Below are 24065 nucleotides of genomic sequence, written 5' to 3'. Positions count from 1 at the left end.
AGATGGGGTTTCACCATGTTGGCCAGGATGGTCTTGATCTCCTGACCTCATGATCTGCCCACCTGGGCCTCCCAAAGTGCTGGGATTACAGGCATGAGCCACTGCGCCCAGCCAAAAGTACTATTTTTAAAGGATCCATTGAATGAACCTTCATTTAGTTAATCATTCTAAGTTGCATATTTGTTATTTCTAGTTTTTAAACACTTTTTTTGAAATTATAGATGATGTTATAATTTGTGTAGAAGTCTTTGTCATGTAGTCTTTTCGCTAACATGGGTTCCTCTGGATGCTAGATGAATTAGGTCTACTATAGGGAATCTCTCCTTTATGTGTGCCTTTGCTTTCTTTTGCTCCAGCCAAGAGTCACCATTCTGGAATGGCTTTAGGCACTTTGAAACATATCCCAGGATCCCACTGTATAGAGACAAAGCTTGATATATCGTCACACTTCTATAAGCATTCATTCATTAAAGAAGTATTTATTGAGTGCCGAAAATGTGTTAGGGTATGGGGATACAAACATGACATAAAGGAAGTATACTATCAATAAGGAACTTATAATTTAGTCAAGAAAACAGACATGTGGCTGGGTACGGTGGCTCACGCCTGTAATCCTAGCACTTTGGGAGGCCAAGGCGGGTGGATCACCTGAGGTCAGGAGTTCAAGACCAGCCTGGCCAACATGGCGAAACCCCATCTCTATTAAAAATACAAAAATTAGCTGGGCATGGTGGCAAGAGCCTGTAATCCCAGCTACTTAGGAAGCTGAGGCAAAAGAATCTGCTTGATCCTGGGGGCTGGAGGTTGCAGTGAGCCGAGATTATGCTACTTCACTCCAGTCTGGGCAACAAAAGTGAAACTTCGTCTCCAAAAAAAAAAGAAAACAAACATATAAGCAGTCATAATTTAGTAGAAAATTATGTTTCATAGAAGAGAAGTGGAAGAAATGCCCAACTCTGTCTTTATTGGGGATGAAGGAAGGGAGAGAGAGGAGTGTGAACCAAGGAAGATTAACAAGAAGGGGTGTTAACTGGATTTTTAAAAGAATACCGGTGATTTCTAGGTAGAGAAGATAGAAAAAGATATTCCATGCTTTGGGAATGGTATGTGCAAACACCTGGAGGCTTGAAAAACCGTAATGAGTTTTGAGAGATTTCCATCTGTATTCATTCCAGGTTCAGTGTGACATCTGGCAGCGATGTCATAGAGATGTCATTTCAATTATTTATTTATTTTATAGATGGAGAACAGAGGCTGCTTTCTGGCAGGAAAGGACCAGCTAGTGGACCCTGTGTGTCATATCAAAGAATTTGTACCTTTTCAATTATTTATTTATTTTTTTTGAGACAGGGTCTTACTCTGTCACTTAGGCTGGAGTGTAGTGGCACAATCTCATCTCATTACGCCCTCCACCTCTGAGGCTCAAGTGATCCTCCAGCTTCAGCCTCCTGAGTAGCTGGGACTGGTACACACTGACACACCCAGCTAATTTTTGTACGTATTTTTTTTGGTAGAGATGGAGTTTCGCCACGTTGCCCAGGCTGGTCTTGAACTCTGAGGCTCAAGCAATGGACTCACCTCCGCCTCCTAAAGTGCTGGAATTATAGGTGTAAGTCACTGGGCCTGGCCTAGAGAACCGCTTTTTAGGAGGAAATATTTTACAGTGTAGCGTATGGATTTTACAAAGTGGCTAGAAATGTAGAGACCAGTTGCTGAATAATCCAAATGAGAGTTTATGCAAAACTAAATTTAGATCCTGGTATAGGAGATGAAAGGAAGGGATGGATTTTAGCCATATTTAGAAGATGATCAAAATATACCTGGTAATTGCTGGGAGGAAGGAGGAGAAGGGTAATTGATGGCATTTAGAATTTCTAGTTTGGATGACTGCATTGATGCTGTTAACAGAGTTAGGAAATACCAAATGTGTGGAGTCTGGATTTTGTGTTTGGTTTCAAACATAAGGCATTGCGTAGGTGAATATGTCTGATAGGTGGTAGGAAATGCAACTCCGGCCCTGAGAGTTCTGGACTGGGGATACAGGTTTGGGAGTCATCATCACTTTATGGTGTGGTACCTGTAAAAAACGGGTAAGGTCACCCAGGAGAGTTTATAGGAGAGCTGAGAAAAGGCTGTAGTCATAGAGGGGTGGCAGAGAAAATAATACATTGAAGGTATCTGAGAAGAAACAGAGTGATATGAGGAAGTTCTTTTCATAGGAACCAAAAGTTACAAGAATTTGTCCCTATTATCTCCTGCCTCCATTCTTCTTCCTGTCTGCTCTGACTACAATGAGGAAAATGAATTTGTTATCCAAAAAAATATAAATCTGAAGTTTTGTGTTATTTCTCCATCATTTCCTTTGTCCATAAAGTCTTAGAATAATATGCCTATTAAGGCCCTGCTTATCCCAATACTGTATCCATACTGAGCTTTGAGTTATTTATAGGCACTCTCTTTCTTTGAGATTTTTGCAAGTTTTCCTTAGAATACTCTTCCTCTTCCATCTTATCACCTACTCTTTGGGTTTCTCTTTAAACATTACGTTTCCAAGGGGGCCTTTTCTGTCCCTTAGAATAGGTCACATCTAGCAGCTGTATGTTTTCAAAAGCTCTATGTTTATTTTTTTCATGATACTCATCATTTATCACTCATCATTTTTGGTTGCCTTCCTGGTACACTCAAATTGCATGAGAACAGAGATCTTATGTTCACTGTTAAAACAGCTGTGCTAGCATAGTGCCTAGTATGTAGTATGTGCTCGATAAATATGCCTTGAAGGAGTAAGCAACATAGCGGTTATGTAGGTAAGGAGTTGGAAGGTAAGGAGTTGAGGTGCGGATGATAAATGAAGTAAAGGGAATGTAGCCTGCTCCCTGAAGCAGCTTAGCTATGACAGGAAAAAGAAATGAGGCACACTAATGTTTCTTCTTGTTTCAGGATTTTCCTTTCACTGAGACTGAGTGATTACAGCATTCAGTTACCATTCTTTAAGTTTGTCCTGTCACCCAAGTGACCAAGAAGATTGCTGAGTTTAGACATGGAATTGTACAGAGAAGGAAATTAAGATAAAAGAATTTGGGAAGAATTGAGAATTCAGAAAGGAGATACAAAGAAAAAACATAGGATGGATTTTTAGGGACTAGAATGGGAGATAAATGTAAAACCTCCCTCCCTTTCTGATCTGGAGCCTCCTTCGTTTATTCCCAGTCCGAGTTGTTCTCCTATGAGCACGGTTAGAGTGAGGCACATTAATGAATGGGGAGCTGGGATGGAGAACTGGGAGGACAGGATGCAAAGGAGTATTTAACATTCAACAAATACTTATAGAAGGCCTCCTATCGGGCAGATACTGTTCTGGGGCCTTATGGTATATCTGGTGAACAAAGTGGACAAAGATTTCTGCCCTCTTGGAACTCACATTTTAGTCCGGGAGAGGGACAATAAACATAATAAACAAGTTGTATAATATGTTAGAAGGAGATTAAAGGTATGGTAAGAAAAAAACGTTGAATGGTTAAGGGGGATCAGGAATGCCTGAATGGAGTTCTTTGTTTACATAAGTTTAGCATTTTCACTTTGATCATCATTTCCGGTGGTTTTTTATGAAGACAAATGGGGTAGAATACAGATTGACTTAGATTTCCTTTTTTAAGTTTTGCTTTCAGAATTTAAAAGGGTTTCACTTGTGAACTAACATTGTGGTTTCAGACCAAAAACACGGAAGGAGAAACATAAAATCTATTAACAAGCAATACTTGTATTTTTGTGGCTTCATTGTTAATTTGAGAACTTTGACTAAGATACATGGATTCACTTGGTGGTATTGGACTATTTTGAGTGTTTGTATATGGAGAGTGTTATTAGAAGGCTGTTGCTTTCCAGTTACACGAAGTACTAATCAAGTTCGAAAGGGTTGATGATTTCCAAGAAGGACCAGATGAATCTAGTCCTAATATAATTTTATTTCTATTAAATATAATCTCTCACTGAGATTTTGAGAAGATGATCTGGGAAGCCCGGCTGATAGTCAGATCTGTCCTTGGAGGTGTTTGGGCTAGTGAGTCATATTGGCCCCCACCTTTCAACATTTTTATGAAAATGAAATAGGATTAAAATGACTAAGAATGACTAATGTTTGTGTAACCCTCTCATGATCAGTATGTGATTTGTTTCTCACGATAATCCAGTGAGGTTGGTAGGACAGATGTGTTATCATCCCTATTTTACCCATGAAGAAACTTACTGTTACCCTCAATCTAACTGTTAGTAGATGGCACTATAAGGGCTTAAATCCAGATCTTCTGATTCCACAGTCTCTGCTCTTTCCATTATTCCAAGCTATCTTAGGACTGCATCTTTAAATTCACTACTCTACACATAGTTCTTTTTTTTTTTTTTTTTTTTTTTTGAGACGGAGTTTCGCTCATTACCCAGGCTGGAGTGCAATGGCGTGATCTCGGCTCACCGCAACCTCCGCCTCCTGGGTTCAGGCAATTCTCCTGCCTCAGCCTCCTGAGTAGCTGGGATTACAGGCACACGCCACCATGCCCAGCTAATTTTTTGTATTAGTAAAGACGGGGTTTCACCATGTTGCCCAGGATGGTCTCGATCTCTTGACCTCGTGATCCGCCTGCCTCGGCCTCCCAAAGTGCTGGGATTACAGGCTTGAGCCACCGCGCCCGGCCTACACATAGTTCTTAACACATTGCCTACCACACTATAGGTGCTATGCAAATTATGGTCAGATGAGGCTTAGCAGCCTCACCCCTCTGCTGAGAAATGAAGGATTTATTCACTGATATGAATACATAAAACTTTAGATCTCAGTACCAGTTTTCAGATGCACTTCTTCCGGGTTATAACTTGGTCATTACTCTGACCCTCCTGTTTTCCATTCAGAACCCAGGCTTGATTTGCCTTTACTATGAAGATGACTTTGGCCAGGCACAGTGGCTCACCCCTATAATCACAGGACTTTGGAAGGCCAAGGGAGGGTGGATCACCTGAAGTCAGGAGTTCGAGACCAGCCTGGTCAATGTGTTGAAACCCCGTCTGTACCAAAAATACAAAAATTAGCTGGACGTGGTGGCAGACACCCATAATCCCCGCTACTCAGGAGGCTGAGGCAGGAGAATTGCTTGAACCACGAGATGGAGGTTGTAGTGGGCCAAGATCATGCCACTGCGCTCCAGCCTGGGCAACAAGAGTGAAACTCCATCTCAAAAAAAAAAAAAGATGACTTTGCCAATAACAACTTTATGATACAAATAACTAAAAACAGAAATGGTCCTGTTTTCGGTTGCTGCATATTATTCCTGCTGTGCCTTCTCTTGTCCTCATTTTGTTGGAACTTAAGATTTATGTTTATTGTTGCTTAATTAACTGAGTCCTAAAGACTAGGCTCTGTAATGCTGTTATAAATTACAAATGTGAATTATTTCAGGCAGATAGAATAACCTGCCTTAAGTAGCACTAGCTAGTTTTGTTTGCTTCTCACTGATTAGGGTAAATAGGACTGCCTGAGAAGGATTGTAACTTCTGGCTTTGTCCTTTTTGTTTTTTTTTTTTTTTTTTTTTTTTTTTTTTTTAAAGAGACGGAGTCTTGCTCTGTTGCCCAGGTTGGAGTCCAGTGGCACGATCTCGGCTTACTCCAACCTCCGCCTCCTGGGCGCAAGCAATTCTCCTGCCTCAGCCTCCCAAGTAGCTGGAACTGCAGGCACGCACCATACCTGGCTAATTTTTGTATTTTTAATAGAGATGGGATTTCACCATGCTGGCCAGGCTGGTCTTGAACTCATGATCTGCCTGCCTCGGCCTACCAGAGTACTAGGATTACAGGTATGTGCCACTGTGCCTGGCCCCAGCTTTGTCTTATGAATGAATGTGTTATTTCTCACATAAATGCATCCTCTGTGTAGGTGCCCTGTGCCTTCTTGACCCCCTTATTAACTCTTCCTTATATCAAAATCACAAAGAATCATGTATAACTTAATATATTTTTAGAGACATCTTTTAATGAATTACTAACAACTTCTGCATTTTCAGCTTTTGGCTCTTCATTGTAACATGTGCTAGAGATGTTTGGGTCTTTTACCAGTTTTTTCCAGGAATTGTTTCCTGTTATACTTTCTGTAGCAGTAAAGATCCTCAGGTAGGACTTACCTTCCTATATGTTTGCCTCTTTCTTCCTTGCCTCAGCATAGGTAGCCTTCTTTACCTACCTTTTTCTTTTCAAAATACATTTTAAGTGATATATGTTCATTTTTAATTTTAAATTTAGTTTTTATTCATTTATTTTTTGAGATGGAGTCTCGCTCTGTCACCCAGACTAGAGAGCAGTGGCACAGTCTCGACTCATTATAACCTCTACCTCCCAGGTTCAAGCAGTTCTCCTGCCTCAGTCTCCTGAGTAGCTGGGACTACAGGCACATGCCAGCAAACCCTGCTAATTTTTGTATTTTTATAGAGACGAGGTTTCACCATGTTGGCTAGGCTGGTCTTGAACTCCTGACTTCAGGTTATCTGCACTTCTTGGCCTACCAAAGTGCTGGGATTACAGGTGTGAGCCACTGTGCCTGGCGATACATGTTCATTTTAAAAACTATATAGGAACAAATGAAAAATTACTTGTGACTCCTTTACCAAGAGATAAACATTTCCAATTTTTAAAAATTCATATTAAGGACATAAATATAAATCATAGAAAATAGTATAATAATATGCAATATATATTATATAGATATATATTTGATAATGTGCTTTTAAATTTAACAATATATAACACTTTGTCAGTAAATATACATATTTAATGCTTGTATATTACTTCCTTGTATAGTTGTATAATTTTTAATTCATTATATACAAACATACAAGCAGTTGCCTCCAATATTTCCTTATTGTAAATAATGCTGGGATCAGTATCTTTGAACAAATTTTTTTCACATAATCTTAATTATTTCTTTAAATAAATTTCTAGAGTTAAATTTTTTAAATTGTCTTAGGTTTTATCAAATTTTGACCAATTATCCTCCAGAAAAATCTGCACCCATCAACAATGACTGGGAGTTCACATCTTCCCTACCCTGAAACTCAAGCCCTTTCTTCCCTTTCCTTTGCCATTAAGACCTCCAGATAATTATTTCAGTTTAAGTAATCCTCTGTAAGTAATTCTCCTTTTAATAAAATCAGTCTGTGTTAGAAAAGAGTTGGGAAAAGCCTTTTCAGAGACAGATGAGTATCCTCATAGACTGGGCAGAAGACCTGAAATAGAAGTCATGTAAACAGATTTTTGAGTCATTCTAAGGGAAGGCTTTAGGCTCTGAATCTGTCTGCCTAGTAGTGGGGAAATTGTGCAGTATAGCCTCCTTCCATGGGATACGAAGCACCTGTCCAGACCTATATAACTATGTGGAAGCCAGCTTGAAAGTAATTTGCACCACAAAAATTAGGGAGTTTTGCGCCGCATGTTCTCACTCATAAGTAGGAGTCGAACAATGAGAATACATGGACACAGAGAGGGGAACAGGACACACCGGGGCCTGTTGGTGGTGGAGGGTGAGGGTGAGGAACTTAAGAGGACAGGTCAATAGGTGCAGCAAACTGCCATGGCACACATATACCTATGTAACAAACCTGCACATTCTGCACATGTATCCTGGAGCTTAAAGTAAAAAAAAATAATAATAAGGAGTTTGGGAGCTAACAGGGAAATTTTGACTTGCACGTATTGCATATATTCCCTATCTTGTCCTTTACAAATGGTCATTTATAACTTCTTATTTAAATAATAAAGATATACTGTGTTTGGAAGTAGTTAGGGTTTTTTTGGACACTTTTAATTGCTAGAGAAAACTTTCTTATATGGATCTAAAATCTTGAAACTCAGACAGGGTAGGTACAGATATTTTTATTCATCTTACTAATTCCTTGAAGATATACTGTGTTTGGAAGTAGTTAGGGTTTTTTTGGACAGTTTTAATTGCTAGAGAAAACTTTCTTATATGGATCTAAAATCTTGAAACTCAGGCAGAGTAGGTACAGATATTTTTATTCATCTTAACTAATTCCTTGCTGTCACTCTACCAATATTATCCTTGTTCCTGAGGTACCTGATAGTTAAGAAGTGCTCCGTGAATAAATGTTAAATTGATGCATGATTAATATATGTAGCGATTAGAGCCTCTCTTTTTCCAAAAATGATATAAAAGTAAAATGAAGCACTTACTTTGCTCTTGTCATAGGATAAAATATTGCATTCTGTTTTGGATAGAACACTTTCAACATTTATTTTTTGTTTTTTGCTTTATTTTTTGAGACGGAGTCTCACTGTTGCCTATGGTGGAGTGCAGTGGCGTGATCCTGGCTCACTGCAACCTCCATCTCCCAGGTTCAAGCGATTCTCCTGCCACAGCCCCCCAAGTTGCTGCGACTACAGGCGCCCACCGGCACCCACCACCACACTGGCTAATTTTTGTATTTTTAGTAGAGACAGGATTTCACCATGTTGGCCAGGCTGGTCTTGAACTCCCGATCTCAAGAGATTTGCCCGCCTCAGCCTTCCAAAGTGCTAGGATTACAAGTGTGAGCCACTGTGCCTGTCCTCAACATGTTTTTAAAACTTAAAAGTATTGTAGGCCGGGCACGGTGGTCATGCCTATAATCCCAGCACTTTGGGAGGCCGAGGTGGGCAGATCACTTGAGGTCGGGAGTTCAAGACCAGCTTGGCCAACATGGTGAAACCCTGTCTCTACTAAAAATACAAAAACTAGCCGGGTATGGTGTGCATGCCTGTAATCCCAGCTTTTCGGGAAGCAGAAGTTGCAGTGAGCTGAGATTGTGCCACTGCACTCTAGCCTGTGTGACAGAGTGAGACGCTGTCCCCCCAAAAAAAGGCCGAGCACGGTGGCTCACCCCTGTAATTCCAGCACTTTGGGAAGTTGGGAGTTTGAGACCAGCCTGACCAACATGGAGAAACCCGTCTCTACTACAAATACAAAATATTAGCCAGGCATGGTGGCGCATATCTGTAATCCCAGCTACTCTGGAGGCTGAGACAGGAGGATCGCTTGAATCCGGGAGGCAAAGGTTGCGGTGAGCAGAGATCGTGCCATTGCACTCCAGCCTGGGCAACAAGAGTGAAACTCTCTATATAAAAAAAAAAGTGTTGTAATTTTGTAGAAACTTGAAAAAAGACATGTCACCTTTATTGTCATGAATCTAATGTTACAACTACTGTCGTTTTTTTTGGACATCAAACTTTAAGCACAGTCAAAGTAAGTAGTAACTAGACTGGTGGGAAGGATCTAGAATTTATATGGCATGGCATATTGAAAAATTAGTGTTTTGTCTGTAGGTAGAAGCGAGCTTTTATATTTTATCTGAGCAGAGTTAGAGCTTAGGCCTCCTGACTTTCATAGAGACTCAATACTTCCTGAATAAATTTATGAATTCAGAGATCTGAATTTGTCATATAGTAGAAAGACTAGGTTAAGTCAGTGTTACCTTACAAACCAAAACTGGGACCACCACTGAAGAGAAATTAAAGGAGAATATATTTGCTTGTCACAGAAAAGCCTTTATACAACTACAGTTATCCTAAAAATGAATGTATTAGGTTGACCAAATGACCATTATAGATTAGGTAGAGATTTGCTCTTTAAAAGAGAGATTGGATTGGATGACTTTTAAAAATTCCTGCAAACTGAGATTCTAGAGAATAGTATCTCTGTAATAGTTTCATTTTAACTTTGTCTATTTTCACTATTCCTTAAGTGTGGCTAATTTTTTAGGATTCTGTTCTTGATCCTCTTTTCTTCTGACTACTTACTCTAAGTAATCTCATCCACCTGCCTGCATTCAGTAGCGTTGATGGTGCCTAACTCTGTTTTCAGTCCAGGTTAGCTCTCGTTATAGGATATCACTAGATTGTTTTTTCCATAGCAAATTAAAATGTAAATATGTCCCAAACTGAGCCCTCAACTATATGCTTCTCCCTGCCACAGAATGTGTGCTTCCTCCTATGTTTGTCATCTCAGTAAATGGGACCACTGTCTACCCAGTTGTGCAATCCAGAACAGGAATTATTCCTGACTTGCTATTTCTCCATGTTTCACAAATAGTTTACAGTTCCTGATGGAGACAAGCTTGAACTACAGTATAGCACTGGAAATAGAAGAAAGTGCATGGATTTGGCTTATATGTTTAAGCTGTCAGGATTTGTTGATATATCAGATGTGAAGAGTGTGAAGGAAAGAAATGAAGAATGACCTGGGTTTTGGGCTTAAGTGAGTAAGTGGATGTAGTAAATTTGATTTAGATTGGGAAGATATGGGAATGTGAAAGTTTGTGGAGCAGATATAATTGAGTATTCTGTTAGACGTGTTAATGTTAAGATACCTGTTAAGTTTCCATGGATGTAGGAGTTTGGAGCAAAGTGAGGAGAGATGTGCCCTGGAGATAGATGATTGGCTACATAGGTGAATGTTAAATAAAGAAAAGATGCAGTTCCATGATCGGTTAGGATAGGTGAGAGAAGAGGGGGTAACAAAGAGGCTGAGGGATTATTGAAAGTTTGAAGCAAGAGGAGTGGAATAGTTCTTACGAAGAGTGGAAAATAAAACCTGTAGGAGAAGCTGTAGTTTGATATTTGTTTTATGATTTGAAAATAAGACCAGTTAGCATGATTTTGTAATTTTTTTTCCTAATAGCTCTTAGCTATTTGATACCAATGTGGAATTAGTGGATAATTGGGATTAATCAGGATTAGGATTTTGCCAGGCTAGTACAATAGAGGAAAGAGGAAGTTTAATTCTGATAGTTAAGGGAGGATATATGGAATTGAGAGAAATAATTGGTGGTCATGGAGGAATGCATTGCTGAATTGATGAGGTGAAAGAATGGCTGGAATGGGAGAACTAGAATAAGTGAGCTGAAAGAGTAGGAGGCTGTGATCAGGAAGGAAGTATAATGTTAGTTAGGTCAGAGAATAAAAAGTCAGAGTAGTTGAAAAGTCAGAGTAGTTCCAGATATTGAAGTCACTAAGAGTGGTAGCAAGAGAAGGGGTCAAGAGGAAACTGTGAGCCAAGGGTCATAAAGTCATAAAAGAATAAGGATGACCAGCTGGGCTTGGTGGCTCATGCCTGTAATCCCAGCACTTTGGGAGGCCGAGGCGGGCAGATCACTGGGTCAGGAGATCTAGACCATCCTGGCCAACATGGTGAAACCCTGTCTCTACTAAAAATACAAAAATTAGCTGGTCGTGGTGGCGTGCACCTGTCGTCCCAGCTACTTGGGAGGCCGAGGCAGGAGAATTGCATGAACGTGGGAGGGGGAGGATGCAGTGAGCCGAGATCGTGCCACTGCACTCCAGCCTGGGTGACAGCAAGACTCCATCTCAAAAAATTAATAAAAATAAAAATAAGGATGATCAAGAGGTTAGTATATGATAGCTACAGGAAGATAGGGGGTGATACATTCTGTCCTTACCATCAGAGGAATCTTAACTCTCACCATTCCCTCTTTATATTCCCTTAATACCAGATAGTTTGGCTTTTTTAAACTGCCCATGCTTTCTCTTGTCTTTACACCTTGCCTGGAATTTTGCCACCCACCACTCCTCCTAGGAAAGCCTTCCATTAGGTCTCAGTTTAAATTTACTTTCTCCTGGAAGCTGTTTCTTCAGTCTAGTTTGACTGGGCTCAGAATTCTCCAACGTTGACTTGTATCATCTTTGAGAGCATTTTTTCACACAGTGTAGTATTTACTGTTCCCTTCTCTGTCTTTTTAACTGATAAAAGCTTTCAGAATACAGGAACTGTTTTTGTTTCATTACATTCCTAGTATTAACAACAGTACCTGGCATGTAGTAAGTACTAAGTAATGTTTGTCAAATAAATGAACCAGTTAAAAACAATGTTCCTGCCTGGACTAGGGGCTCACGCCTGTAATCCCAGCACTTTGGAAGGCCGAGATGGGTAGATCACTTGAGGTCAGGAATTTGAGACCATCGTGGCCAACGTGGTGATAAAAAAAATTAGCTGGGCGTGGTGGTGCATGCCTTGGTCCCAGCTACTCAGGAGGCTGAGGCATGAGAATTGCTTGAGCCTGGGAGGCAGAGGCTGCAGTGAGCCGAGATCACACCACTGCACTCCAGCCTGGGCAACAGAGCAAGACTCCACCTCAAAAAAAACAAAAACAAAACAAAACAACAACAGAAGAAAAACAATGTTCATAAAGTATTGGGTATAGAGGTTTTACAGCCGATGACATAATTGACTCTTCACTTTTATTGTGGATGAATCAGCTACTTTGTATTTTTCAAACTTTATGGTTGCTCTATTGCTTCCTTTGTATGGTAGGTCATGTTCCTGAGTCTGGGATACATAATTATGACCGTGAGAAGCAGTCACTGGCCACTAGAGATAGCTTGTTAAATATTGGGATGTCTGGATTTTCTGATGTTATGTTATAGAGAAAGAGGGCATATTTAAAACTGAAGCCCACAGTTGGCTTAATGGAAAAGTTTTGTAACCCTAAAAATATGCGGGAAGAAAGTTATCTGGGGGTAGGATGAGAGAGACCTAACGTGAAGAACAGTGAAGTGGAATACAGGAGCTTTTTCTTTTTTTTTTTTGAGACGGAGTTTCGCTCTTGTTACCCAGGCTGGAGTGCAATGGCGCGATCTCGGCTCACCCAGGAGCTTTTTCATTTTTCTTCATGGTGGTGGTCTTGGTTGCCAGAGCTTTTAGATGGCCGTCCTTACTTGCCAATTTTTTTTTTTTAGCCTGTTTTTTAAAAATTATCTTTCAACTTCATGAATACTATGATGTATTACTATATATTGAGTCATATCTTCCCATTCTGTGTTGAAACATTGTAGGTAAAATGTTTAGATTTTTCCTCATTAATTTTTAGTTACATTAAAAATTTTACAGCATGTAGAAAAGTTCATAGTTTACAAAACTGGCAATTGCATTATATTACTGAAGTAGAAATGGCTTAGTTAACATCTTTCAATTTTTTTTTTTTGTATAAGCGGAAATCCATAGGTAACTTTTTACTATTAACAAGATGTCAAAGACTGGAGGACTTGAGTTGAAATACTTCTTTAGCAGTAAATTGACTTGGAAATATGAATTAAGAGATGAAAGGGAAATGCATTGGCAATGGGAACAGAAAATCAATTTAATTAGAATGATTCTATTGTGGATATTATGGTGATATTGATCCCATTTGTTATGAGTCTAGCTTTTCCACCTAATAATTTCAGCTCCTGATTAATAAGAGTAAAATAAGAACTGTAACTGTACTATGTTTTATTAGATGTCTAGGTGTTTAGTATACTCTTTAATCTGAGTATTAGTGTATACCAAAACCCCACTAAAACGAATAGGAATCAGAAATAGTTAGATCTTTTTTGTGTAGTTTCTGTGGTACTCCAGTTAGTTCCTTTTGTAAACATAATGCAGAATCTTTTCATTCTTGTGTGTTAAAGTTAAAAGAATTGAGAGTATCACATTTAACTTATTAGAAGGAAATGTTTGGTTTCAAAAACTGGTACTCCAAAACTCTTTAGGATTATAATGCGAATTTGTATAGTTAAATTTCTGAAAGATCTCTTTACTAAATTGAATCTGTAAGGTCTCTGTTTAGAAGATCTCTTTTTCTGAAAGCCTCTTTGCCTTTCATTATAAAAGAGCCTGGTACTGCTTTCTGTTTTAAAAATCCAGCTGGAAAATTACAGAGTACAAACATTTGCCCATAGGTTCTTCATTTGGAGAGAACAGAAATACATCTTCAAAATGGAAGCTGACATTTAAGTATTTATTTCTATCAGTGAGAGTTGTAGTTTGTATTTTTTACTTTTTACTTTTGTAACTACATATAATATATCTTGGCTTCTCCATGGTGTAACTGTAAAACACCATCTTTATTTTATGTTGTTTTGTGATTGTTGTTCAAATCCTCCGATGATGTGTTTCTTTCTGAGCCACTCAGAATCTCTTAAAAAAAAATCAAGGTGTCTTTACCTCTTCTTTTTGGCTCTATTAAATTGAAACATAATATAAATGGGTTGATTCTGATCATAAAAATTGATTCACAAATGTGTCTGAAAATGTGTATTCTTTTTAAAAATAATTGTTTATTTTTAAATTAATAGACAATATTTTAGAGCAGTTTCAGATTTACAGAATAATAGAGCATGTAGTACATAGAATTACATTTATCCACCTTCTGCACAGTTTTGTCTTTTAACATCTTGCATTAGTTTGGTACATTTGTTACAATTATTGACTCAATATTGATATATTATTAACTGTAGTTCATAATTTACATAAAGATTCACTCTTTGTGTTGTATTGTTCTTTGGGTTTTGATAATATGTAATGACGTGTCTATCATTACCATTGCATACAGAATAGTTTCACTCTCCTACCAATACCCTGCACTTCACCTGTTCATCTCTTTCCTTCCTTCCTTTAAACCCCTGACAACCATTGCTTTTTATTCTCTCTGTAGTTTTGCCTTTTTCACAATGTCATGTAGTTGGAATCAAACAGTTTGTAAGCCTTCTTAGACTGGCTTCTTTCACTTAGCAATATGCATTTAGGATTCTTCCGTATCTTTTTGTGGCTTCCATTTATTTCTTTTTTTTTTTTTTGAGATGGAGTCTTGCTCTGTCACCCAGGCTGGAGTGCAGTAGTGTGACCTCGGCTGACTGCAACCTCTGCCTCACGGGTTCAAGCGATTTTCCTGCCTTGTCCTCCTGACTAGCTGGGACTACAGGCGCATGCTACCATGCCTGGCTAATTTTTGTATTTTTAGTAGAGACAGTGTTTCACCATATTAGCCAGGATGATCTTGATCTCCTGACCTCATGATCCGCCTGCCTCAACCTCCCAAAGTGCTGGGATTACAGGCGTGAGCCACCGTGCCAGGCCTTTTTTCAAATTAAATTTTTATTGTACATATTCGTGGGTGATCATAGTGATTCATAGTGATGTTTTGATACATATAATTTGTAGTGATCAGGGTAATGAGCACATCTATAATCTCAAACATTTATCGTTTCTCTGTGTTGAGAACATTTGGTATTCTAGCTATTTGAAACTATTTAATATTTTATTGTTAACTGTAACTATCCTGTTAGTAGTGGTATAGAGCACTAAAATTTATTTTTCCTATCTAGTTACAGTTTTGTGTCCTTTAACAAATTTCTCCCTATTCCTCCCTTCCCCCTACCCTTCTCAGCCTCTGGTATTCCCTGTTCTACTTTTTACTTTTATGAGATTAACTTTTTTTTTTTTTTTTTTTTTTTTTTTTTTGAGACGGAGTTTCGCTCTTGATACCCAGGGTGGAGCGCAATGGCGCGATCTCGGCTCACCGCAATCTCCGCTTCCTGGGTTCAGGCAATTCTCCTGCCTCAGCCTCCTGAGTAGCTGGGATTACAGGCACGCGCCACTGTGCCCAGCTAATTTTTTGTATTAGTAGAGACGGGGTTTCACCATGTTGACCAGGATGGTCTCGATCTCTTGACCTAGTGATCCACCCGCCTCGGCCTCCCAAAGTGCTGGGATTACAGGCTTGAGCCACCGCGCCCGGCCGAGATTAACTTTTTTTAGCTCCCACATCTGAGCAAGAATGTGTGGTGGTTAACTTTCTATTCCTGGCTAATTTCACTTAACATAATATCCTCCAATTCCATCCATGTTTCCTCATATGACAGCATTTCATTCTTTTTTATGAGTAAATAGTATTCCATTTTGTATTTATATAATCACATTTTCTTTATTCATCATTGTTGGACACCTATGTTCATTCTGTGTCTTGGCTGTCATGAATAGTGCTGCAATAAACATTCCACTGTATGAATTTACCACAATTTGTTTATGCATTCGCCTATTGAAGGACATCTTGATTACTTCCAGTTTTGGGAGACTGTGAATAAAGACTGCTTTAAGCATTTATGTATAGATTTTTGTATGGACATAACTTTTTAGCTCAGCTACACACATGCCAAGGAGTGGGATTGCTGGCTTATATGGTAAGACTATGTTGAGCTTTGTGAGAAACTGGCAAATTACCAGGGTTTGTGTTCTGTGCATATGTGTTCTTAGGACTCAACCTAACGAAAAGTTTGGAAGGATATACTCTAAACCATTAACAATAGTTATTTTTGGAGATGAGATTGGGATGGAGGAGGACTGTCATCTTTTACTGATTTGTTTTATATTATTTTAATTTTTCCACAATAAAATCTTCATAATAAATTTTTACAAATAATTTTCTTCAAAATACTTTAATTCATCATAATATGACTCAACATAAGGAAAAAAGTAAGACTATTTAAAACAGTATATTGTCAGTTTCATAGCATTTTCTAGTTGTAGTAGATTTTAATATTTTTTAAGAGAGCAATAACCTTCCTACTATCATGATTGTCTATTCAACAAATTTGTAGAGCATCTGCCATGTGGCACAGCCTTTCAAAGGATCATGCCTAGAGCTAAGATGACAACACCCTTAATCCAGCCTTAGGATACCAGGAGAGACTCCTGGAGGAAGTGGTAACAACTGAATCCTGAAGGACAAGTCTGAGTTAACCAGGCAAAACGGGGAGGGGGACGGAGAAAGGAGAATGTGCCATAATGAGGACAGTTTTCAGACGGACACCAAGCTATTCACTTCTGATTAATCTGACTAAAATCAGAATTAATTGTTCCAAATTCTCAGAGAAGCATATTAGATCTTTTCATGTTGTTGACTCTTGTTTAATAATTGGCAACTGAGAAGAATGGAGTCATTTTCTTTTGGTTTCTGAAAGTGAGTGGCAGTGAATTGCAGAATGTATTGTCCAAATGCCCGTTTTTGCTTGGAATAATGAATTGCCTGAAGATACTTTGTTGTTGGAAATGTGTTAGCATCAGTCATTGTCATATCAGTTGAATGTTGTATTCCTTACCTGAAATGTATAATCTCGAATTTTTCAACCGTCACAGTTTGTGAGTGTACTTCTCTAACTTACTTGTGTCTTTATGGCCCTTATACTTCAATCTTTCTTCCCAATTTGTAAACTTATACTGTTATGTCCAAAAATGTTTTTCTGTTTTCTGTAGGATTCCAGTGAAAATTTTAAATGAAAAAAACAATTTAAATGATCACTTAGGTAGATAGGGAAAGAGATAAAACTAGGGTACTGATATTTAGGCACAGAAGCAGCTGTCATATTTGCTAGATTATGACATAGGTGAGTTAAAAGAAGAGTTCATTGAGTCTATTTGGTTCTTTTTGGAATTCCAGTTCTTTACAATGGATTTTAAACATGTTAGAAGGCTGCTGGCCTTCAGTAACTTTTTTCAGAAGGTTTAAAATAATACTGTTTTCTTTGGATCAAATTCAACTCTAAGATTATTTCTTTAAGACTTTAAATGTGTAAGAGTTCACGTTCTGTTACTGAAAATTATCACAGAGAAATTTAATATGAAAGGCTATTAGTATATTGCTTTGTTAATCTGTTTTCAATGGATTACTTTGTTAATCTGTTTCAACAAAAGTTACCACTGGTACTGATCTGTTAAATATTATACAATTAATACTTTTCTCTGGTGTCTATTGCATTTTAAAAAGAAAAAGAGAATTCTCGAATTCTGAAAAGGAGCAGTGAAATATTGTCATCAGAATACACTTGGATTCCAACTCTTGACTTACCCCTGCCAGCAGGATGGCCTTGGGCAAGTCAGCTTTACTAAACTAAGTCTTTCTGTGTTTAAATAAATAGAATTAAGTAATATATGTGAAAGTTCCTGCAAACTATAAAGCCTTACAAAAATAATTGCCATCATTATTATGGAATTTGTCTTCTAACACACATTTATAATCTACTGAACAAGATTCCCAGGAAGTCAGTTATCATTGCTTGTTCTGGCCATATTTTTTATACCTGAGTCCCACTGGCATGTGAATTGGCTGAGAGGTAGAGAGGCGAAATCTATGTGCATGTATCTTTTTATGACCCCAAGGAAGATTTTAGGAACTAGAAGACCTGAGGCTAACAGGCAATTCTTTTGTCCAAAGACAAGAAAGAGGAGAGGGTAGGAATGGTGTTAGGCTTCTGGCTGACTATTGCTCCCTTTTTTTGTAAAGGTATTGATAGGAGAGAAATAACTGTCAAAGGGAGGAAATGAAAGCCTGCTCTTCTTTCCTGAGGCCCCTTCTTACCCTGTTCACTAGATTTGATGAGGAAAATGTGAACTTATCACAAAGTAATTGTGACTTCTACTGTTGAAAATTATTTTTTAGCCAGGCCTGGTGGTTCATGCCTGTAATCCCACCACTTTCAGGAGGCCAAGGTGGGCGAATTACTTGAACCCAGGAGTTCAAGACCAGCCTGGGCAACATGGTGAAACCTGTCTCTACAAAAAAATACAACAATTAGCTGAGTGTAGTGGCAGGTGTCTGTAGTCTCAGCTACTTGGGAGGCTAAGGTGGAAAGATCACTTGAGCCCAGGAGGCGGAAGTTGCAGTGAGCTAAGATCCTGCTGCTGCCTTCCAGCCTGGTGACAGAGTGAGACCCTGTCTCAAAAAAAGACAAAACAAAAAGGAAAATTCTTTTATTTTTCTTTCCATTTGTGTCTTTTCCTTTGTATATCTCTCCCCCATTCTATTCTTTTTCTCCCCTTTGTATGTCATTTCTAAAAGGATCTCTTTTAAGGTACTCTTCCCTACTTTATTGTTCTTCTATTCCTTTCCCTTTTTCTCTTCTTTCCTATGCAAATTTGACTTATTTAATTTGGCAAATTACTATAACTATACTTTTCTATTTTATCATATCTTTTTTTTTTATTTTTCTTTTTTTTATCATATCTTTTTTCTTGTTTTTTTCTGCCATTTGAAAGTTGGCATTCAAATCTAATATAGTAAATGAAAAGGTCATAAATTAGTAAATTCCATTTCCACATATGATATGCCACTGGGTACAATGAAAATAAGCACTCATATTAACAAAGAGAATATAGGGTAAAATGCTTTTAGACTATTTGATGGTATGCGTTTATATTCACAACCTTTGACCTAGTGATATCATACCTTAGAATCTATTTAAAACAAATATATCTTAAATAATGAAAAGACTATATATAACATTCTTAATGTCCAGCAGTAAATGAGGATGGCTATATGGACTATGTTATAACCATTTAATTTTTACCTGCAATAAGTCTTGGCAGACATGGGTTTAACATCCAAGATCAACGACAGTATAAATTTGCACAGTATTTTAGAGCAATATGGCAATATACCCATTATAAATCCACGTAGCTTTCAATCTCACATTGTATGTCTAGGTTGCCTTCGTTATAAGCTGATCTTTGCTAAAATATTTGTAGTGATATTCATTGCAGTGCTAATTATAGTAAGTTTTTTGATATTTTGTTGAATAGTAGTTTCTCTTCTAGGCATTTAGCTGAAGGAAATAATCAAGGCTGTGGATAGAGATAAAACTAAGATATGTTTATCCCTATTTTTATATTTGAAAATAATATTAAAATTGTGAATGCCCAAGAGTAGAGGGTTGGTTAAATTATATATCCTGTCAGTGGAAAATCAGGCAGCATTGCAATCATGTTTTAGAAGACTATGATGGGCTTATCTTCTTCCATAATGCACTTGGATGTACATATGTGTACCAGGAAAGAGATGCATCTACACTGTTTTTGTCTAGGTAGTTAGATATAGATGATTTAAGAAAATGTTTTTAATGACCTGTGATGATGTTTTCTGATATAAATAAAAACCATGAGATCTTTAAAATTAAAAATATTAACCCAAGGCTGAAGAAAAGCCTTGGTGGAAGTAGACCAAATTTTAAACAGTAGCTGTTTTTGAGTGATGGGACTAATGATAATTTGTCAAACACTTTTGTGTCTTATCTATATTTTTCTTAAATGGGAAAATGAATATGCTCATTTTATTGGAAATATTTTGTTTTTTAGCTTTGATAAAATATGGTTGATAAACAACTAACGTAGTACCAAGTAATTTTGATGTAATTAACAAGCTTTTGAATTAATAAGATTTTTGTGTTTGTTTTGTTTTTAGGCCAGAAATGTACACACGGGAGAGTTGGCTGCAGTAAAAATCATTAAATTGGAGCCTGGTATGTATTAAAAGCCTCAAGACAATTTTGAACAATTTTCTTGTGCAGTTCATAAATATAGGTCTTAAAAGTATTTTCCATATTTCTTTCCTTGTTTCCCTTCTTCCCAAAAGAAGTCTTTATATGTTGTATCAGGTCAATAGAATATCTTCTATTAAATTCCACTAGAGGTGGTTAGTTAAAGGTGAGTTTGATGTGACAGTTTTGTTGCCAAATAAAATTTGACATGTACACATTCAAAATTGAAAGACAATTGACAATGTTAAAGTAATTTTCTTTTAAGATCATAGTGAAATATTTGAACTTCAGATTTAGCTTTTGTGAGAATTTGATTAGGAAAGTATTCAGTGATTTTTTGGTAGTGAATATTTGGGATAATGACATTTGCTTGTCAGCTGTTCCCTTTGATTGGTTTAGGTTTGTTAATTCTGGTCTTAGCTTAATGCTTATTTTATTAACACCTCTGTGTGTCAGAAGACTGCTTGTTTTAAAACACACTGAATAATGTACTTTGAAAACAGAACTATAATCTTGAAACGGTTTTGTGATTTTCGTATCCTAAAAGTTTCTAATGAGTGTAGTAGTAGTTTTTGACCAGGTAAGTGAATATTTGGTGGGATGTTCATTTGCTGGTTCATAAACTTAGGCATGTAGGGTAAGTATATGACCATAATTACGCCAGTTTCTTAGTTTGAGCAGTTAAAATGACTTTGCATTTCAGACACAGTATTTGAATCATTAGATATGTGATTCATTAGAGAGATAATATACTGAGGTAGCATATGCTGGAAAACTTTAAAAATAAGCTTTCAGATATGTCCTAGTGTCTTTTTTTTCTGGGCAAATAGAAATTGTTATAATGATACTCTTTCAGGATCCTCCCATTAAGTTCCACCTAATAAGTATAAAATGATGTCCAAAATGTCACTAACACAAATAGGGAATATAACACAACTATACAAGCATTTTCCTCTCCTGGAAAAGTCATTAGAGCAAATATTCAAATTATATTCAAGGATGGGTTATTCAAGTTATGTCCAGGAACTGGCCTGTGGTCTCAGAGAAAACAAAGATGTTTATCCTTTTTCTATCTTCAGTGAGTGCAGTGGGCTTGTTGCAGCACAGTTTCACTTACTTGATTTGAGGGTATGGCTTATTTTTTTCTAGGTTGATGCAAAAGTAATTGCAGTTTTTGCCAACCTAATATTACAGTTTATTATAATGAATTAATGGGTATATTTTTTAAATTCTGCAATTCTTAATTCTCAGTAAGCCTTATATTAGAACTAACATAAGAAGACAATTTAGTAAAAAAAGAAAAATATGTGTATGATTACTTAAAATGTAAGGATTAAATGCTGGGATCATAAATTAAGACCCTTTGAAAGGCTGGAATTTCTCACTGCCTTGTTTTGTAAAAGTTACTGACTATTTTATGTTAGTCGTGACCCATGTATTAAGATTGAGTAATATTTCAACTTGTTCCCCAAGAAAGAATAACATGAAAGTTCAGTAAATATTGATGATGTGATCTTAGTATTTGGCCATTTTAAAATTTTGTTTGTTGTCTATTCTTATGTTTTGCCCCAGTCCTATCAGGTTATTTGTATTTTATTCTTGATTTTTAGATCCTGTTTGCACTTTGAGGATAGTGACTCTTCATTATGTATTTTACGTTTCCCCCAATTTGTCTTCTGTCTTTGTACTCTGCTTATACTTTTCTTTTCCATGTGGAAGTCTTTTTTCTCTTAGACAAATTTGTCAGTCCTCCTTTCTCTATTCCTCGTTTCCCTGTACTTAGGCCTTTTCTCCTAATTATAAAAATTTTAAACTGTAATTTCTTCTAGTTTTTCCTTTTTTTCTTCCAAAATTTAAATATTTGCTCAATCAAGAATGAGTTTGTTCTAAGGGATGAGAGAACTCTATGTATATTCTTTTTCAAATGGCTAGTTTCCTAAAGGCGTTACTATGTATTTAGTCTCTTATCCACAGATTTGAAATGTCTTGGTTGTCATAAACTAAATTTCCATGTAAGCATAGATTTTGCGTTCTGTTTAAGTGATTTTCTGTTTTCTGTTCCTACTTTAATACTATCCTGGTTTTGATTACTGTAACTTTTCATTATATATTACAATCTAAAATTCCTTTTATTTTTCAGATTCTTTCTGTTTGTAAATTGTTTTCTTCAGGAGAACTTTTAAATCATTTTTATCAAGGAGAAAAAAGGCACTTAGATTAATGTAGGAGATTTGGCATTTTAACAGTAGTAAAGGTTTTTTCTTATTCGGGTCCTTAGGAAAGTTTTTGCAATATACATCATATTTATGGTATTTTTCACTATTGTGAATGTGTTTCTTTTTTCCTATTATGCTGTCTAATTGGTTATTGTAGATGTTTACTTCAGACACTGATTTTATTGGATATATTTTGTCTCTGGCAGTCATGGAATTCATATTTTTCTGGTAGTTTTCAAATGTTTTTAACTGTTTTTGTAACTGTACAGTCATATCGTATAGAATGTTATTTTTGGCCAGGACTTTCACATTGTAGGATAGTGCTTCCAGTATTTACGCATTGAGCATTAACCCATTTATGCTGGAGGTTGCAGTTTTTTGAATTGCAGATGTGTGAAAAATCAGACCTTGGCGATGACCTTGAGCAGTAGTATATAAATAACTCCCACATGCTTAGCATTCCAATAATGGAACAGTAGGCATAAATGGGTTCTGACAGAAGTGTTGATCATCTTCCACTATAGTGATTTTGTTGATTTCTCCTTCCATTTGTGGCACATCTGCTTAATGTATTATAAGTGTGTCAGTTGACCCATAAAATTCATTTTTACATTATATTTTCATTTCTTCATTAATTAATAAATGTTTATTGAATACCTAATTATGCCAAGCTCTGTTCTAGAGGGTAGGAATGTAGAAAAGAACAAAAAGGCAAAGACCTTGTTCTCATGGAACTTGAATTCTAGTGGGAGAGATAGAATAATGGAATAAATGTATAATGCATTAGTCACTCATATTGGTCAATGGCTTAGGTTTTTCCCTTACTATTGTGACTTGTATCCTTCATCTTTAATCATTCACTCCCTTAATGCTCTTCGATACCCTTTTTACCTTGAATATAACTTTATCCTACATTGATATTGCCAATCCTGCTCTCTTTTTCTTTATATTTATGTGGCATACAACAAATGGATGGACCTGGTGTACCTGGGCCTATTATTATACTTTAATCCTTTCTGGGTCATCGATGTTTCTCTTGTAAAAAATTATATTTGACTTTTGTTTTATAACCCAATCTGAATCTTTATTTTTTTTTAAATAGGTGAATCTCTCCACTATTATGTTGTTTAGAGAGATGTTTAATTTTAATTCTCTTGTGGTTTTTGTTTTTAATATTTTCTTAAATTAAAAAAATATGGCTTGGGGTTTCTTTTATTTTTACTGCTGATAGTTCGTAAGGTACAATTCTGTAGCTTTGTCAGAGGATGACTTGTAAGATCTTGCATAATATACTTAAATTTGTGGGTGTTTTAGGTTTTTAGTTTAAGAAATAAAACAGTCATCTGTTGAATTCTTGGGTTTACAGATTTTGAAATTTGCATATTTATACTCTTCCTGCCTCGTCATCCCCCCAATTTTCAACTGTTTGTTGGTTTATCTGGGCACTTCGGCCCAGAAACTTTCTGATTGCACTGTGGTATGAGTATGTATTAGTATATGTACCTTCTTTTAAGAAATATTGTATTTATAATTTATAAATGTCATGAGCAATTATTTAGACTTAGTTTTCTATTTAATAGATTTACTACCCACCATTGGTCTTTTTATGCCATTTCCTTTCCATTCTCATCTACTTAGAATCAACTACCAATAGACTAAATCATATTATCAAAAAG

General features: G+C 36.8%; 1 protein-coding gene across 2 annotated transcripts in view; it reads left to right on the top strand.

Annotated features, from left to right (window-relative positions):
• The window catches only part of MAP4K5 (mitogen-activated protein kinase kinase kinase kinase 5), a 117947-nt gene that overhangs the window by 5302 nt on the left and 88580 nt on the right, over window positions 1-24065 (top strand). For both annotated transcript variants that reach the window (XM_064365848.1, XM_064365847.1), the window contains exon 3: window positions 20098-20155. In XM_064365848.1, the coding sequence (XP_064221918.1) occupies window positions 20098-20155 (58 nt within the window). The remainder of the gene's footprint in view (window positions 1-20097; window positions 20156-24065) is intronic.

Source organism: Aotus nancymaae, unplaced genomic scaffold (genome assembly GCF_030222135.1).
Source record: "Aotus nancymaae isolate 86718 unplaced genomic scaffold, 86718_ANA_hifiasm-v0.15.2.pri h1tg000062l, whole genome shotgun sequence".
Classification (NCBI taxonomy): Eukaryota; Metazoa; Chordata; class Mammalia; order Primates; family Aotidae; genus Aotus; species Aotus nancymaae.
The sequence above is the reverse complement of the archived record's forward strand: the minus strand, read 5'-3'. Positions and strand labels throughout refer to the sequence as shown.